Here is an 18556-nt window from a genome sequence, read left to right on the forward strand (position 1 = left end):
TGAATGCTTGTACACTATAAAGCTATTAAGTATATAGTTAAGAATGAAATATAATAACAGATAAATCAGTATGTCAAAAAGTAAACAAAATCTTAATTAATTTATAAAATGACTATAAAATATGGCCGCCATACTTATCAATTTTTCGTTAATAAACTTACTTAAATGGTTATGAAATAAAAGGATTAATATAATTAAATTCAGTTGTTTCATCACGATAATAAATCAATATACCGGTGAGTCCAATCTACAACTAAGTTAAGTAAATATTTAACTACACATGTTTCCTAACCTATATATTAAGTAATGTCACCACGAAACAACAATTATTTCTATTTCACACTGACGCCTGAGTGCGTTGAAATCAAGGAATTAGTCTTAAGAGAGAAGTTACAAGTCAGTCCTTGGTTTGTCTTTATCGTTCACGACTATAGAATCTTCGGTGTCGCTTATGTAGCCTTCCTCCCCGGTGTAGTGCGTCGGGTGAACTAGCAACGGCGCCGCGGATAGTGCTTTCAAATTGCGTACAGGAAAATGTTTTGACCATTCGTGCCTAAAAATAACATATTAATTAATGGGAATGTAAATTTTGTCCAATAATCTATATAAATATATTTAAAGCAATGTATGGATGTGTTTGTCTCTGAAGTCCTCATAAATAGCTAGATCTATTTTAATAGAAAAATTGTCATCAGATGGATTTCCTTATATGAAAATCGAACGTGGTCAAACGCGAGCATGAGCGGGAAATTTGTAATGAAAAAGGGTAAAATCGATTTTGTTTTCAATGGCAGCCACTAAAGGTTGAAATAGGGAATTAAATTTTCTAAGGGACAAATCTACAACGGATACAAGTAGTAATACTATTAAATATGAATACATCAAAATATCATAATATAACCAATGACGTGCGTATGTTCTCTTTTCCAAACTTACTTACTATGAAGAATCTATAAAGCTTATACAATAAGAGGAAACTTATATGATGGATTAAAAAGAAATAGAACTCAAACGAGAGGAATTTCAAGAAAACCTTGCATTTATAGTGTATCAAAATAATCTTTGTTTATCTGCATCTGCCATCTGCACGGGAAATATTGACCATTATTAAAATCACATCAACAATTAATCATAAAAAATTAAAAAAAAAGAATCAATAAAATATAAAAACATACCTTACACAATCAAAAAATAAAACACACCAGAACATAAACAATATTAACATGCACAGTTCACACATGCAAACTCTTCCGTTTTCAAAGTGTTAATAAACGCATATAAATAAATAATATACTTGCACCATTCACTTCATCAAACAAAAACTTTGATGTTATTTATTAATAGGCATGCAATAACAATCCACAATAATCAGTTTATCTATTGATAGTATTTTTATTGTTTATCACAAAACCAAAAACTTAAAATTAAATTAAAAAAAAATAGATATATTTTGCATAAATTAGTAAACATAATATATAAGTGTAAATCCCAGGCCCCTTGAGCTATGGAGTTAATTCAACATACATGAGCCGTTTCAATGACTTATTATGCACACATATAATATAAATTAAGGAAACAAGCACAACGGTTAAATATGAAAAAGTGATAATAATAAATAATTATGTCCCACAACACAGTAAAGTTCTCGAAAGGGCCTCTGCGTGTTGGATCCGTGTCCCCACGTAAGCCTCCCAAAGGACCGGGTACCTTCCTTATGATGGTACCCGAGTATTATGGAATTGAGATACATAATAAAATATTTCGGACCAAAAAAATATTGCCAAAATCCAAGAGAAACTTCTCCCCATACTAGGATTTACTAATTGCCTTCAAGGTGATGATATATTGTAGTACATATAAACAAAGTCACCTTCTGTCGTATGTATGCTTAGATCCTTAAAATTACGCAACCGTTTTGATGCGTTTTTTTTAATAGAAAGAGTGGTTCTCAATGAAGGTTTTAGTAAGTATATAATTTGTTAAGTTTTAGACCAAGCGAAACAAAAACAACAAAATCAAAACAAAAACAGATATAGCGGCAAGTGTTCATCCGAAAACTTAGAACACAAAACTACACTACAAGAAAACTCAGGTCGAATGTTCGTCAAAAATGTTTTGCAGGTACTCGTCCACTGACAGTAGCTTGGCCAGGGGTTCGGCACCGGTCAGCTTCCTGGCGCCGCTGAGCCGGAGCACGTAGCCGAGCGTCCAGTACGAGTAAATAGGCCTCGTCATGTGCTGCGTTATTAATACACTACAATACTCACGTTGGGTGTTCGTCAAACATGATGGGCAGGTACTCGTCCACTGGCAGTAGCTTGGCCAGGGGTTCGGCGTCGATCAGTTTCCTGGCGCCGCTAAGCCGGAGCACGTAGCCGAGTGTCCAGTATGAGTACAACGGCCTCGTCGTGTGCTGAGTCACCCGCTGCTCCTCGCTGTCCAGCAGGATCTTGCGCCCGATGTAACTGTGTTGTTAATTTATTTTATTCTTCAATATAACTGGATATAATGGAAATTTTATAGCAATGTAAGGTGGTCAATAAAATAGTAGTTTAAGTGCGTGGTCACAAAATAATTAATATAGTAAAAAAAAACTAAAAAAAAAATTGGTTGTTTGTAAAGTAGGTTTACGATCGAGATGTTTACGTGATAACGTATTATTGGTGGCAGCGCTCGAGATGAGACGGGAGATCGGTCCGTCTCTCTCTCGTTATACCTGCGATCGCGCTCGTGAAGTTTTGGTGTGACACAAGTTTCTGAACATGTCACCCGACTAAAACGATTTTAAAAACGTTATCACGTTAAAAACACAATTATCGTCATCAAATTATTGTATATCTTTGAAAGGTTGAATTATTTTTGTCTGTTTAAAGTGGGTCAAAATCGAGTCTATTGAAGTTTGCGAAGGTACACGGACCGCTTCAAGCAGTTGAGACCGACGATTTGAAGCCGTGGCCGCGCGGTGAACTATAGACATTCATTCACTGCCGTACACGGGCTGCTCGAGCAGTCGCGACCGCTTCAAGCCATCAACTGCGCGATTTGTAGCGACAACTCGAGCAGTCAACGACCGACCGCTCGAGCAGTCCGTGTACGTCGCTTAGCTGTTAACTGCACGGCCACGTGTACGGCCGGGCTTATATACAAAAATACAGATGAAGTTAATAAAAGCGTGTTAATAAATCGCTCAAGTGCGAGTCGGATAAGCTAAAATGTCACTTGTGTAAATATGTCACTTTATAGCTCATTTGCGCGTGCGACTATGTCCCTGACTTTAAATGTGAAATTTAAAGTTGATCAGTTTATATATTATAACTATTTTTGAAAACCGAAAAATGCAGCAAAGTTTTTACACAAATGAAACTTTTTTCCATAAGTATTTTTTATTATATTGATTTAATAATTTTTATAAGTTATACGCTCATTTGTAATCAATATTTTTAAATTAAAAATACAAGGAAAGATCTTTGAATGAGCTATGTGGACGATAGTTATTTATAATAGCGATTGAAAGTGCCAAAAGCAAATTTGATTTATGATTTTACTTACACAAGGTCCCATTCAATATCTTTGATCTCATCAAGCATTCGTAGAAACTTCTGTCTAAAGAATGGCACAAAGTGAATATCGTCTTCCAAAATGAGCGCAGTTTGATAGTTGTTCTCCACAATCTAAATAAATTAAATTTTATTTAATACTTATATACAGGATTACTTGTAAAACACCAGCAACCTCGCAGGACAAGATAACTAACATCATAAGTAACAACATTTTTTCTACGACTTTTGATAATTTGTTAGATTTTATTTTCATACAAAAATAAATATTCATTTTATTTTCCGTTTGAATATTATAAACTCTACGCGCATCCCAAAAATGACGTAAACAAGAAGCGAACGCGAGGGGGAAGGTAGGGGAAGAGCGTTTGAACTTGACCTATCTGCGACAGTCAGTGCATAAACTTACAAATGTTAGGAGAGTACAATAAAAGCTTAAAAAATCATTTAAAAATAATTTATTGTGTTATGCAAATAGTCGTAGAACAAATGTTGTTACTTATGATGTTAGCTATCTTGTCCTGCGAGGTTGCTCATGGTGTTTTACAAATAACCCTGTATAATAACTGCATGACATAAAAAAGACGATGATGACCAGAAAACGTTTCAATATACAAGTTGATAAACTGACTTTATCTATATGATAAATAGGCACAGGCTACATAGACAGCTTTAAATTAGTTTTTTTTTTTTTTTAATAAAATTACTCGTCCCTTTCCCTATCAATTTAAAAGGCCGAAAGTTTTTGAAATAGAAGTTTTTGAGAATCTTGTAATCAAGTAATGTTTATTCGCCTATGCATTATAATTATTATCTACTTTTTAAACAACTAGATGAATATTTGTAATTCTATCGCGTGAAAACGGCTATTCGGATCTCAATAAAGATCTCCAAAGATATGAAGAATTCTAGAACAGCAAAAGATTCTAGTTCAGTGGCACATAAGCTACAATAAAGGTTAATCGGACTTAATATTTTATCATATAATCTATTTTATTTCAGATAATACATAAGAAAACTTACCTTCTTCCATATTTCATAATGACTCAAGAAACAACCAATTTCACCAGCTTTCATTGGCCTGTAAATTAAAATTATAATAATTGATTATATAATTATATTATATTTTTTTCTTATTTTGTAGAACAAAAAAGATTTAAATGTAGTTAATATGTGAATTTATATTATTTGTATAGTAAGTGTTTTTTTCGCTTTCCAACTGGAGCAAAATGCTTAATATTAATCTATGATGTTTCAAAAAGCGCTTTAAGAATACGTCTAATTGAATAAATAAATGTTTGAGTTTACAATACCTTTTGTGATATGGATCCTCATAATTTGGCAAAAGTTTTATGTTGTACTTAAGAACGTCTTCATTACTCATCTTCCTGAAAAAAAAGTATGACTGTGAATTATTCTAAGTACATAATACATACATATATAGAAATATTTAAGCATTAATTAAATACTATGCAGCCCAGATTAAATAGGCCAGGCATAGGTAGTAAACAAGCAATCATTTTATAACGTTTGAGAAAATTTATATTTAAATCGAAATCTTTATAACCAATCTTAGTATATTGAGTTATTATAAACAATATTTGTCTATATCGCGAATATCATTGGATTACAAAAGTGCATAACACTATTTAATTTTGAAATCATATGAACTTGTATTCCGAGTAAAACAAAATACACATCCAAACTACAATATGCTATTAGATATAACTTTGAATTTAGTATTAAAAAACGACAGTAACTATAGTGAATATAAAATGAGGATGAATGCGAGGGTTAATCTTGAGAAAATTCTGAACAAAATAAAAAAAGATCCCGGTCAATACAATGATTTTTTCGGCAGTTATTCTGACTACATCGCAAAAGAGTGAATTCATACAGAAATCCAGACGTCCAAGTGACGTTTTTTTAAACTCGTTTTTTAAAGTGAAACTTTTATTACATCGCGCATCGTCTCAAACTTTTTGGTCTGTGTAGCGCATGTCGCGTGTATCGCGGCTGCCGAGTAGGTATACCTACTCGGCAGCCGCGATACACGCGACATGCGCTACACAAAGCAGTGTTCGGAACCGTTCGAACAGTTTCACTTTTACCGTGGTTTCATAAAACCACACAACATTTTTTCTTAAAAGTAGCAAAAAAACGGTTCTTAAAAAACCTAAAGAAGTCCTCTTTTTATATATGTGTGATATTGATCCTATGAATGAAATATAAACGCTATACTCATTTTAAGGCCAGAAAATTGCTTGGCCTAGACGTGTAGAGAGTACAGCACAACCTGAAACGCTTCGCATTACGAGTAAAATTTCTTCGCGGGTGTGTAAAATTAATTTCAACAGCAATATGTAAAAAAATCACTTACTTGCCGTCGATGGCTTTAAACAGAGTCACATTTAGCCCGAGCTCCTTAAAACTGGCTTCCATTAGCAAGCGCCTCTCCTTCCTTCGTTCCAAATTTATCATAAATATCTCGTCACACATGAGTTTCCCAGGCGTTGGATATTTGACATATTTTTCGAGATCTTTCTCGAGGGGTACGTGTTTCGCTCGCCCGAGTATTTCCATTTTGACATTGAGCATTTCCTCAAAGTCTTCCAAGTGATAACTGTCCTTTTCCAGCGGCACTGGTACGAAGCCATATATGTGATCATTGCATATATACATGGATATTCCTGTAAAATATATTGACTACAAACTAAATGTGCCAGGCATACCTATTTATGAGTTAGAGCCACATAGTCTGGAATATTCCTGCCGAAATCTGGTGCAATCCAAAAGATATCCCAAAGTTGTAAGTTTTTTTGCTTTGGGTTTTAGACATCCGAGATTTTAGTGACTAAGAATCCCACATGCTGTGCTTTTCTCTCAAAAGACAGAGTATCTTTTCTTGTTAACATAAAAATCCTATAAACTCCCTGTCCTCAGTTCATCCTCTATGACTTTATATAAAAAATAGGCTATGTTTTTGGGTAATGATGAGAGAGCTACTCTAATTTCATACAAAACCCAAATTTTTTCTATATAATATAACTAGCCGCTCCGCGCGGTTTCACCCCCGTGGCTCCTCTCCTGTTGGTCGTAGCGTGATCGTATATAGCCTATAGCCTTCCTCGATAAATGAGCTATCTAACCCTGAAAGAATTTTTCAAATCGGACCAGTAGTTCCCGAGATTAGCACGTTCAAACAAACAAACTCTTCAGCTTTATAATATTAGTATAGATAATAGAATAGATATTATTCGATCAAAAACTAACCCGCCTTTGTTGCACTGATTGCAAATGCTATAATATCATCTTCAGGTCCATTGTAGTTTTTTATATTCTTTGGTTGGTATGTCAACAAATCAGATTTCTTATAATTCAAGTTTATTAACACAGCAGAGTGTACCATTGGTACATCAAAACATCCAACTTTCTTGTATCGTAATATGGGCCGATAATCTTCAGTCCTCTTGTAGTAATAGTATTCGTCCATACCACACCTATAAAAAAATTACAAGTTTTTAATGTGAAAACAATCAGACATTGTAAATATTCTCTAAACACATAGAAAGCATCAAGTGCTTCGTGTATTGATACTATTTAAAAAAAAAAATATTATTTAGTAACTTACCAAAAGTTTGAATAAGCTCCATCTGATACAAGCATAGGTGCTGCAATGGGATATTCTTTATTGATAAGGTATTTCAATGTAAGTGGTTCTGTTAAAATAACATCTGCATCAAGCATCTGAAATAAAATTAATGGGGTTTGGGTAAGTTGGCGTTGTGATACTAAAATTCTGTGAAGACAACTTCTGTATGATATACAGATAGACAGACGGACAACATAGTGATCCTATATTATGGTACTTATAGTTTTTTATTTTATGATTTAGAACCCTAAAAGTCTTTTAAGGATTAAAAATATTTTTAAATCAAAAAGAAATAAACTTCTTTTTACTTTATCCAAAGCCTTAAGAGCCCACATCCCATGCAAGAAGCAGATAAGTCTCTTGAATAATATCAAAAATACACATTCAATATACAAGTCATTCCACCACCAACCATAAGATAATTAAAATACCATGTCCAATCACATGTTTAAAGATGACACATTCATAATTTAAACAGGACAATATCTATATTCTATACACATAGTTTTAGTATAGCAATAACTTAATGTCTAGTATTATGAAAGGAAACACATACAAATAAATAATCCGTCCACATATCCTTTGCAAACCTGAGAGCTTTTTCCCTCAACGCTATAACATGTGTATACCGCTGCTGACTCCAATGTGTTGGTGTTTCTTGGTCACCATGCATTGTGTGAGTTGTATTACTTTTATAGAATATTTGCCGGTATTCGGTTTCATGTGCTGCTGTCCACTCCTTTAGGATATCTTCACTATTATCTGTGTTGTAATCACTGTAGATCCTGTGAATGAGATCCAGTTAATCAATCTTTTATACTGTGTAGTTTAATCATTATAAATAAGAAAATTTCATCAAAATGTATGAGGCCTTAATTCCAAATATACAAAATTGGATAACACTTTGAAGTTTGTTTTTGTTATTGTAAGGATAAGGTTGGTATAAAAAATAATATATATGTAATATATAAGACATCTTCTTTATATTGTAGCAAATATGATTTTTTTTTCATGTCCTATATAAAATTTACATCTATATGTTACTGTTTAAAATAGTAAATAAAGTTGCAATGGTTTTCAACGGATATGTTATACAAAAACAGCTTAATGTTTTATCGTTAAACTGTTATTTGACCCATAATTAGGTCAGCTATTAAGCATGAACGCACCAACTCGTCAATAACGTAAAAAAACTTACCATAAATATATTCTGTCCTTAGGATAATCTAATTGCAACAAGCTAGACAGGAAATACGGCAAAGAATAAGCTTTATTGCGAACAAGAATTGAAATTCCAACCGTTGGCCATTTCTCGTTTGGTTTAATAATATATTCTATTTCTCCGCAACACGTTGAAAGTAAAACACTAAATACACATATAATACTATAAAGCATTGTGAATTATTTAATAGTTTCCATTAAAATATGACAACGACGAAACTTCTGTAATGTTTAAATATGCCGCATTCAGCATTACAAAAAAGTCCCCCTTCGATTTCAATACGTGTGTGTTGTGGTGTGTTGTTTTGTCGAATTGTCGAATTGACATTACTGCAAATGTGAGTGCAAATGACGTAATAGTTAAATGTCAATTGTCAAACTATCAATCAATTAATCATTGTCAAACCAATTGTCAAACAAGACTACCCAAGGCACAGAATATGCACAGAATACATTTTATACTAGCTGACGCTACTTTAATGTATTCTGTGCCTTGTGGGCTTAGATCATTAATGATCTATGTGATGATCTAAGCTTGTGGGCTAAGCTTGTGGGTGTGGGGTTCTGTGGGTAATGGCAAGGTAATGGGGTAATCCTTGGGGTAATCACGGGGTAATATATGATTAGTAAATAAAACCCATAACACTGTTAATTTATGTTTATTTGAAACACCTTTTCATTTAATATCCCGCATCTACGTGAACTAATGTTGTATTTTCTATATAAATCGTATCTGGATGTTTAATTTCAGCGGGGGGTAAGCAGAATGGTGGTGGATGAGACCAAAATCCATTTTCTGTGCATACTATCGAAGCTTCTCCTAACATGTCGTATTCTGTGTCACAAGTATAGATCAGCAGATCGCCGACTGGATATTTTCCATCTTTTGATGTTGTTTTTGTCAACAATTGGCCGTGCTCAGGTACTATAGGGTCTGGACAATAAATTGCTGAAAACAAGAGTTATTATTATACCTACAACCAATAAAACTCAACTGCCTCCTTTTAATTTTTTATTGTAATCATATTAGTAGGTAATTATTGGAGTAAAAAGGAAAAACATGAGAAAAACAAACCAACCCTCGCTTTAATTTTGTTAATTTATATAGTTAGGTAGCTCTTAATTATGTCTACCACAATTCTGATGATTACCCTCCTATCTGTAAAATAATATATCAAGACCTACTTATCAAGCAGAAGATTTTGAAAATAATATAATCATTTAGGGAGATTTTAGGTGTGAACAATTAGTCGTGGAAGAATTACAACTAATACCCGCGGCCCCAAAATAAAAGCGGCTCGACGGAACACAGTATGGTTTTAGTCGGTGAGTGTCCGCCATAACCCACGGCTCCTTCCCGGGGGCCGTAGGTGCAAGATTTCCCCACTTGAAAAAATAAATAAAGGGTGTGAACAATTAAAAACAATGTAGGTACCTACTGAAGTTTACATGCTTGCATGGCTTAGGTAGTTGGACATATTATTGTAATGAAGTAAAATTATTTTAAACAATAACTTACGTATACATTGCGGCATTTCTCCAGACCACTGGCCGTCTTGTTCACATTCCAATCCAGGGGCTCCAACCAGACGATAACCCCAAGAACATGTGAACACTGTTCTTCCACCAAACGAAGAATTATGTTCAATTATGCTCAAATGTGGATTGAGAGATGTGAAGAATGGACAAAAAGTCTCTTCACACGTTGGTGGTAAAGATGACCAGCGACCTAGAAGGTTTTTCATTACTTTCTTACCCTCCTTCAATGGTACCTTAGTTTACTTCCAGAAGCATTGGAGGTTTTGTTGTAATTTTTTTAAATAATAGCGATTGAATTAAAGAATAAATTTGAGAGCAATGATATATGAATACAATATAGGTAATTACCATCACCCATACAATGGAGTGTCGCTGAACCGCTCAAGTGAAAACCTGGTTCGCAGCTGAAATGAGCTGTGTTGCCGAGTTTGTTTCCCGTCGTGTACTGGCGAACAGGAGGTAATGACACAGCTAAAGGATTACATTCTACATCTAAAACAGAAAATGAATGCATATCATGCCCCGATCTTGAAAATACTTTACAGTCTTGAGAGTTGAGATAGGGTGTTTCTTTAATGTTTTACTATATTTTAAATTACATTTTGAGTAATTTTAGATATAACTACCTATAATATTATTATTTAAAATTTTACAAAATGATACATCAATGAAAATGACTTACTAACAACTCTGATAGATATCTTATTGGTAGTTCCTGATGGAGTAGAACAAGAAAATGTCTCCGCGAATCGGGCACTCAGCTTCGGTAACGTCACTCTGAATGTGTTGTCGTGTTCATTAAGCCACCCTTTAATATCAGCAATATATTATTTAAAAATTAATCAGCATGAGCTATGAATCTAGTCAACACTAAAGTTAACGGTATCCGCCTACTGATGATATGAGTCCACTATTAAATTGTTAGTACAGTATAATGGTAAAAAGTATATATAATATTCAAAAGCCTAAAATATACATTTTACAAATTTTGCTGAATATAAATAAAGGTATTGTGTGATGCTTCTCGGCTCTCGCCCACTTTTGCCACCCGCAAACCTTCTCAGTCCCACCTGTTTTATAGTTTGTCATACTATGCGTCCACGTCCACTCTGGCTGGCCAGCACTTCGTAGTGACAAACAATCAAGCCAAATAGTGCTTTCTGGATAAACAAATAATTCTCCGTTCGGTTGAACTGTGGCAGAACCACTCACAACTTCGTAGACTACCGTCGGCGGGGCATCACCTGAACGTGAAAAGAAAACTTAAATAGCCTCTTTGTGAAAGCATTGCAAACTGTCTAGATACCTATTAAGTATATTAAATTGTATAGGTATACATGTATTCAAATAAACGACTCAGCGTATGGGTTCCTAATCTATATATCATAAATGCATTTAAACTCGAAACTTGGAAACGGAATACCTGTAAAGTTTGTGATGACAGTGGTTGGTACACACTCTGGAAACTTCGGTACCCATTCACCATTTTCACAACGTATCTCGCCTTCTCCTTTCAGCTTGTACATTCCAAAATATTTACAACGAGCGGTAACAGTAGTATTATGGGGAAAGTTTGTATCGTTCTAAAATAATTAATAACTGTTTCAATCAGGTCGGTCGGTGTATTTATGGGCAATTAGGTACTAAATATATTAAATTCGTATAAATTATAATGTACTAATAGAAAGAATGCTCTTTAGGAGTAATATTATATTTTAGTGTTGTATGTAAAATATAATAACTAAGTATGTGGATGGGTTCCCAAAAGTAGGTATAAGTCCCGACTCCCGGTATTAATTTTAGTATGAATTCAATTTAGTAACACTAGGTAAGTATACATTTTCTGTAATAATTCGAAAGATATAGTTACTTACTTACTTAACTAGGTTAATAAATTAAAATAGAAATTTGTACCTAGTAGTAGTACCTACTTAACTACTTATATGGTGTGTGCAACTGTAAACACATTTTTCAAATTAAATGTTATTGTTTTAACTTAATTTACTTACCTACATCAATTTTAACTTACCTCTACAGAAGAATTTTTAAATGATACTGTTAGAAGAGGATACGTGTTGTTGTAAATACATTCTTTTAAAAGCGATTTGAATCGGCCATCTAAAACGAAGATAGTTCTTAGATCTTTAATCATTTTTTTAGTAAAGATTATAATTTAACATATAATTAATATGAACATATTTTATCGTGGATTTAAACAGCCATCTGATATAATTATTGTGAGTTGTGACGCTAGGTACAGTGTCAAGGCGGTAGCAGTAGGTCACTTCTTTTTAGCTATGACCTGCAATAGAATATTTAATGCAGTACCTACTGCGAAGCTTTAAAAGGATTAGTATACTATTGTGTAACTAATATATGGCTTCATTATTAAAATAACGTTGTATTTTTAATACATTCTTAACGACTGCTGCGCCTCTGTTGCCGATAAAACCACCGTTGCCGCCTTTACCATACCTATTGTCTGAAGGAAGTTCTAGGGAAATATCTTACCTGGTGAGCTTGAACATAGTGGACCTACCCAATATCCGTCAACACATTTTAGCTTGCAAATATATTTTTCAGGTAGAGGACCAAACGATATCGGAAATTTGATCTGGACATGGATATAATAACATAGGTTATTATTTATCATACAATTAGTTACATAAGTCATAACTACATTGTGTGAAATATAGAATCATATCGTAGATAATATGCTGTGCCACTTAAAATTTATACATACATTTAACTACTACATATTAGAAGTACCGAATGTGCGTTTTTAGCGGGGCGAAGGTGTACATAATATTATGTATTTCGATATTGCAGATGTCTTAAAAACCTAAGGGGCTCCAAAACAAATTTTTATACGGGACCCCAGTAAGGCACGCTATAGCATATTATATGCATAAGTTCATTAATTAATATTTAATTCTGTGTTCGACAACAAAAAACCACGCTTCATTATTTATTAATTAAATTGTTCATCTATTAATCTTAAATCCATTTCGTAATAATTGATAATATCTTAATAACTATAGTCCTTTCCACCTAAGATGATTTCTGTGACACATCGATTTTTGACACGTGTAGAGATGTCGGTTACTGAAATCGTATCAATTGATTCCGATAATCGATAATATTCTATATGGAAATGAAATCGATTTGAATAAAGTACCAAAATTAGTTTTTTCGGTATTTCGCCAACAATTAGCTCAGGAAACTTAGCAAACAACAGCAACAAAAAGTCAACAATAACAATTAGTAACAATAACAGAATACCTCGTAAAGTATCAATATAAAAATGCAACTTGTATACAAGGCTGACGCACTAGTACAGACGATTGACTCGATTGACAAACGATCACAAGATGGGCGCCGATTATATGATTTTCCAACTCTATGATTTTTCAACGATCCATTTCATGTACACGAATTGCGTAGGTATTATATTTTTGTGTTATTTTATTTTATTTTTCATTATATTAAACTAAACAATACTGTTTTTTATTTATAAGCTTACGATGTTTCATTTTTATATTTTTGGTAATAATGCCGCCATAAAATAAAAATATTATGCACTAAAATTATTTTGACTTTTTAAACATAAAATACGTAATTCGGAACACGATGAAGTGTCACAGGAATCATCCTAGGTGAAAAGGACTATAATAAGATAACTAATAAGTAACTGTCAATATTTTTTTACCTCCTTTACTTTGGCAAAATTTTCTAAAAATTGTTTCATATCAAAATTCAAATCATCTAACGTGAGTTCGGGAAGAGTACATTTGAAATCATCTGAAATAAAAGAAATTGTTATAAGCATATTAATATTATTAAGTGTAAATATGTAACTAGGTAATTAGATAATACAATCTTCTTTATCTTATATATAAAAATGAATCGCAAAATGTGTTGGTAAGCGCATAACTCGAGAACGGCTGAACCGATTTCGATCTGGGGGCACGGTAGTGCCCCCGCCAAGACGAGCCAAGCGAGGCGCACGGGCACTACCTACCTTTTCTCGAAGCGCTTCGACGTTTTTTTGAACCCTCATAACTTGGGTTTGGATTATGCTAGATCAACAAAATTTTCGGGATATATTGTCAATAGCGGACTTATTGAACGTATTAAGTTTTAATTACATTAGCTTTTATACTTCAGATTTTATTTATATCTAAAAAACGCTAATTTCGTCACTGACTCACTGATGATCATCAAAATTCTTAAGGTATTTCCTAATGTCCTAGAAAGCTGAAATTTTGTATGTAAGCTAGTATTAGCACATAAACAACAAAAAAATTATAAAACTTGTAACTTTCATCCCCCAACCCCTTAAACTAGGGGATGGGAGTTTGTATGAGACCTGTAATTTTAAATTAAATTTTGATGACGCTAGAGGTCTAATCTAATAATCTAAAACTTGGTTCCCCTAGATATATATATGTATAGGTACTCCTTGTTAAAAAAAATTGTTACAAACAACCTACAAAAAGAAATGAAATCCCACCAAAACATTTTCATGTAAAATGTTGCCAAGACGAGCTCATATGATTCGCACTGTCAAAAAGTTATCAGATCTCATGTAGAGCCAAGCTTCTAACACTACACGCCCTAACTCTACAAGGCCTAACTTCACAAACTCTACACCTTAGTCAAAATATGTGGCTTGGCCGTTCGTTACTACAAGAACTATTGTATAACACAAAAGTAATGAACAGTGAATTAATTTTTCACCTTACGCCGATGTGAATGTAGCGAAATGGCCAAGCCACATATTTTGACTAAGGTGTAGAGTTTGTGAAGTTAGGCCTTGTAGAGTTAGGGCGTGTAGTGTTAGAAGCTTGGCTCTACATGAGATCTGATAACTTTTTGACAGTGCGAATCATATGAGCTCGTCTTGGCAACATTTTACATGAAAATGTTTTGGTGGGATCATTCTTTTTTTATTATATTCCTTGAAGTACGAGGATGGTTTTTATGTAGAGAAAACGTAAATATTATGTACCACGGGCGAAGCCGGGGCGGACCGCTAGTATGTATATAAAAATGAATCGCAAAATGTGTTGGTAAGCGCATAACTCGAGAACGGCTGAACCGATTTCGATAATTCTTTTTTTATTATATTCCTTGAAGTACGATGATGGTTTTTACGTAGAGAAAACGTAAATATGTACCACGGGCGAAGCCGGGGCGGACCGCTAGTGTTCAATAATATTAATAGTCGGCCTTGGAAGTTTTAATTCCTGCATCTAATTTATATATAATACTAGCTTTCAGCCCGCGGCTTCGCCCACTTTGTCTAAAACATAATAAATTATATACTAAAACCTTCCTCTTGAATCACTCTATCTATTAAAAAAACCGCATCAAAATCCGTTGCGTAGTTTTAAAGATTTTTAAGCATACATAGGGACATAAGGACAGAAACAGCGACTTTGTTTTATACTATGTAGTGATATAGTTAGTTACTTACCTACCTATATATGGATTGTAATTGTAAAATGTAAATACTAAGTAAATATCTTATACCCAATATCATAAACGAACCCTCAAAATGTTTCTACATGAAACCAAAATATTCTACTTTAGGGAACTGTTGAATAGTGTAGGTATGTATTATGATTTGACGCGCACAACAGTTTATTGGGTCATCTAAGTCACACAATAAAGCGCTTAGGTCATGGGTACATAAATTCCTTGTACTTCTTGCAATTTCATTCAAATTAAATAATAAGTACATTTACACTTACCGCTTCGTTCATTATTATTTCCAGTTATGAGTAGCAGTAAAGAAGCCAAAAGTGAAATAGTGAGCAAACGCATTTTGAGAGCTCAAAGCAGGCACAGAGGCACAAAATACTTAAATCACTTGTTTTACAAAATAGAGTGCACGTAAAACGTTCTCAATACAGTGCAGGAAACTTTCTGAAATACCGATTAGACGTGATATTGACTGATTCTATAAAGTGATCTAAACATGTGGTGTGGATACTTTAAATCGTTATTGTTGTCTATTCACCATACGATACTTGTATATTAGTTTATTGTACCTATCGTGCGATTGCATGTTTCTAGTAGGTATCGTAATATACATTTTGAATATTACGTATCCATGTTACATTTTTATCTCCAGTATCTACAACTGTTATAGTTAAGGTGTTTCTCATTAATAAGAAAAACAAAAGAAATTTCTTGTGTCATTTATTTAAAGCTAAATAAAGCAACATTGCTTGAAACCATGAAAACATTTATTTAGCAGTGTACAACATTATTTTACGTAGCCTCCAATAAAATAATATTTTACAAAATATTTCAACTTAATATTACATAATATAAAAATCCAATGTAAGTATATTCTCTTATAATTAGTTAAGCCTTTAATAAATCTATAAAATATTAATTGAACGATAGCTTTTTACCTAAATGCAGAAATAGTTATGACCTCAATCTCTTTATCACCACAAAGCCTTATTCAAGGCACATAATCTTTATAGATATAATTACTTTACAGTAGGTACGAAAAAACTCATGGCATTGAAATTCCTCTCTGGTCATTAAAATTTGTAGTTCATACAACAGCTTAGGTACTTAAAACAATATCATTGCTATTATAGATATACCTTGGATATACCTATGTAGTAACATAATATAAAACAGTGTCGCTTTCCGCTGACAGCTGGAGCAGGCAAATTGTATTTCGCTATTTACAAATAGTCCGAGAAAATTAGTAAAATTAGTGGAAATAAATCGTGTAGTTTTGACAATCGCTACAATTATTCCTTGACATGTCCATAATATGATCATATCAAAAGTCATCAAGGGTGGGGTGAGGGGAGGTTCAAAGGACCATTTTCCTTACGATACTTTAGGAACTGCAGGGAGAGGGGGGGTCAAATCCCTTTTCCTTTCTTCCTTATGTGGATGTTTTTGACTATGTATCGTGCAGCTACTGATCAACTTGATCTTAACAGATATCGTTAGTCAGTTTTTATCAAATCCAGCACCAAATCCAAATCAGATCTTTGCTCTCTCCTGCCTACTATTTCAAAAAGTATATTCTCCTATACAAAAAACACTTGGAAACTGACGACCCTGTTTGTAAACGGCAAAATTGTACAATTTGCGTGTGAGTAGCGACATACCTATGAGATCTTTAAAATAAAGCAAAGGATGCAGATTGTAGATGCGTTATTTAAGAAGTTTTAGTAAAAGCATACATAGTAAAGATCTGATATTTAATAGAAATTGTACAACAATTAACTAATAATACAAATCAGATCATTATTTAGATAATCTCTATTAACTACAAATATAGTCAAAACGAAAAAAAAAAACATTATTCTAAAAATTGTTTTCACGCATAGGTACCTATATATAATTTGTATTACTTATCTTCTATATAAAAATAAGTCGGATTTTCCTTCCTGACGCTATAACTCCAGAAAGCACGAACCGATTTTCACGGTTTCGCATACGTTGGAAAGGTCTCGGGCTCCGTGAGGTTTATAGCAAAGAAAATTCGGGAAAATTTTCAACAGAAAAGCGGGATAAAATGAAATGTGGTGGCGAGACGGAGTTCGCCGGGTTTGCTAGTGTAAGATAAACCGCTTCCGCGGGTATAGGTACTCAATAATTGTCAAGATTACTTAGGTAAGTATAAACTTAAAACTTAAAGTGACAACCTATAACACAAACACGCAAATAGATAAATTCGTATGGTAATAATTAAGGAGGTAGGTAATCAGTAAGACAGATATAAATTTTTGACAAATGGAAGTTTTGCCAAAATCGTTACCTATTAGATTACAACTCACACGTAATATTGGAATAAGTATTCAATTTACTTCTTATAAATATCGGATATCGGATTTACATATAAAAAATTTATTAAACTTTATTTTCATATAGACTTTTTAAAATGTAATAGGCAGGTAGGTACGGTCTATAAATCTGCTCCTAACAGTCAATATTCATTCTAGTTCTATGCAACCGGAAGAGTTGTTCAATGTTCAGTCGTGTTCAGTTTATAATATTCAATGACAAATATAGTTATACGTACTAAATGTATGCAAATTATATAATAAAAAATGCAGCATTGTTTAATCCAACATAGTTTACGACAAATAGCCATTAGGCACTTAGGGCAAATTAAAATAATATTCTAATCAGTCTTAAAATAGGCACCATACAAATATTCTTATAATTGTAAAGCTTAGGTACTATTTCAAATGCTTTTTTATAATATACACATTGTAAATGTAATGTAAAAAAGGTTACAATGAAAGCAATACTAAAATGGCCAGGATTTTAGTAAGTATTACCTACTAGTAAGAGATCTCATTCTTTTTTAACATTATTTTATGAAGAGTAGGTATCGTAATAACGTGGTATACGTTTTTTTGGGATACATTTTTATCTATTCTGTATTAATATTTAATTAATTGAAAAGTGTAACTAACACTGAAATGAATTTGTATTTTTTACCTTGACAAATTGCTGTATAGTGTAGGTATACCTAATGATACCTACCTACATATTTAATTTATCGCCGATTATAATTAATGGAGTGGCAAATGGCAAT

The 18556-nt window shown here is 33.2% G+C and overlaps 2 protein-coding genes across 2 annotated transcripts; both read right to left on the reverse strand.

Moving 5' to 3' along the window:
• Nucleotides 1-186: 186 nt before the first annotated feature.
• LOC149491157 (glycosyltransferase 25 family member) lies at nt 187-8730 on the reverse strand. Its single transcript, XM_089708456.1, has 10 exons — nt 8408-8730; nt 7766-7994; nt 7189-7304; nt 6831-7057; nt 5938-6247; nt 4871-4945; nt 4581-4638; nt 3550-3671; nt 2268-2465; nt 187-553 (listed from the first exon to the last, which is right to left on the reverse strand). The coding sequence occupies exons 1-10, from the start codon at nt 8602-8604 to the stop codon at nt 391-393; spliced, it is 1695 nt and encodes a 564-aa protein (XP_089564582.1). The 5' UTR covers nt 8605-8730; the 3' UTR covers nt 187-390.
• Nucleotides 8731-9090: 360 nt separating this feature from the next.
• Nucleotides 9091-16823, reverse strand: hig (locomotion-related protein hikaru genki). The gene is made up of 10 exons (XM_089708559.1): nt 15726-16823; nt 13679-13770; nt 12481-12583; nt 11999-12087; nt 11393-11552; nt 11040-11213; nt 10652-10777; nt 10318-10461; nt 9950-10159; nt 9091-9379 (listed from the first exon to the last, which is right to left on the reverse strand). The coding sequence occupies exons 1-10, from the start codon at nt 15796-15798 to the stop codon at nt 9111-9113; spliced, it is 1440 nt and encodes a 479-aa protein (XP_089564685.1). The 5' UTR covers nt 15799-16823; the 3' UTR covers nt 9091-9110.
• Between the last annotated feature and the right edge of the window lie 1733 nt (nt 16824-18556).

The sequence above is a fragment of the Colias philodice genome, chromosome 1 (assembly GCF_061535455.1).
Source record: "Colias philodice isolate Cphi_HAF_F1 chromosome 1, ilColPhil1 Martin Lab GWU primary, whole genome shotgun sequence".
In the NCBI taxonomy this organism is placed as follows: domain Eukaryota; kingdom Metazoa; phylum Arthropoda; class Insecta; order Lepidoptera; family Pieridae; genus Colias; species Colias philodice.

Coding starts and splice junctions, on each gene's coding strand:
- LOC149491157 (XM_089708456.1), bottom strand. CDS start 8,604: ATGCTTTATAGTATTATATGTGTATTTAGTGTTTTACTTTCAACGTGT. Junction 7,995..8,407: donor AAGGACAGAATATATTTATG/GTAAGTTTTTTT, acceptor TCTCATTCACAG/GATCTACAGTGATTACAACA. Junction 554..2,267: donor ATGTTTGACGAACACCCAAC/GTGAGTATTGTA, acceptor TGTTATTTTTAG/GCACGAATGGTCAAAACATT.
- hig (XM_089708559.1), bottom strand. CDS start 15,798: ATGCGTTTGCTCACTATTTCACTTTTGGCTTCTTTACTGCTACTCATA. Junction 11,553..11,998: donor TTAAAAATTCTTCTGTAGAG/GTAAGTTAAAAT, acceptor TAATTATTTTAG/AACGATACAAACTTTCCCCA. Junction 10,462..10,651: donor GATATCTATCAGAGTTGTTA/GTAAGTCATTTT, acceptor TTTCTGTTTTAG/ATGTAGAATGTAATCCTTTA.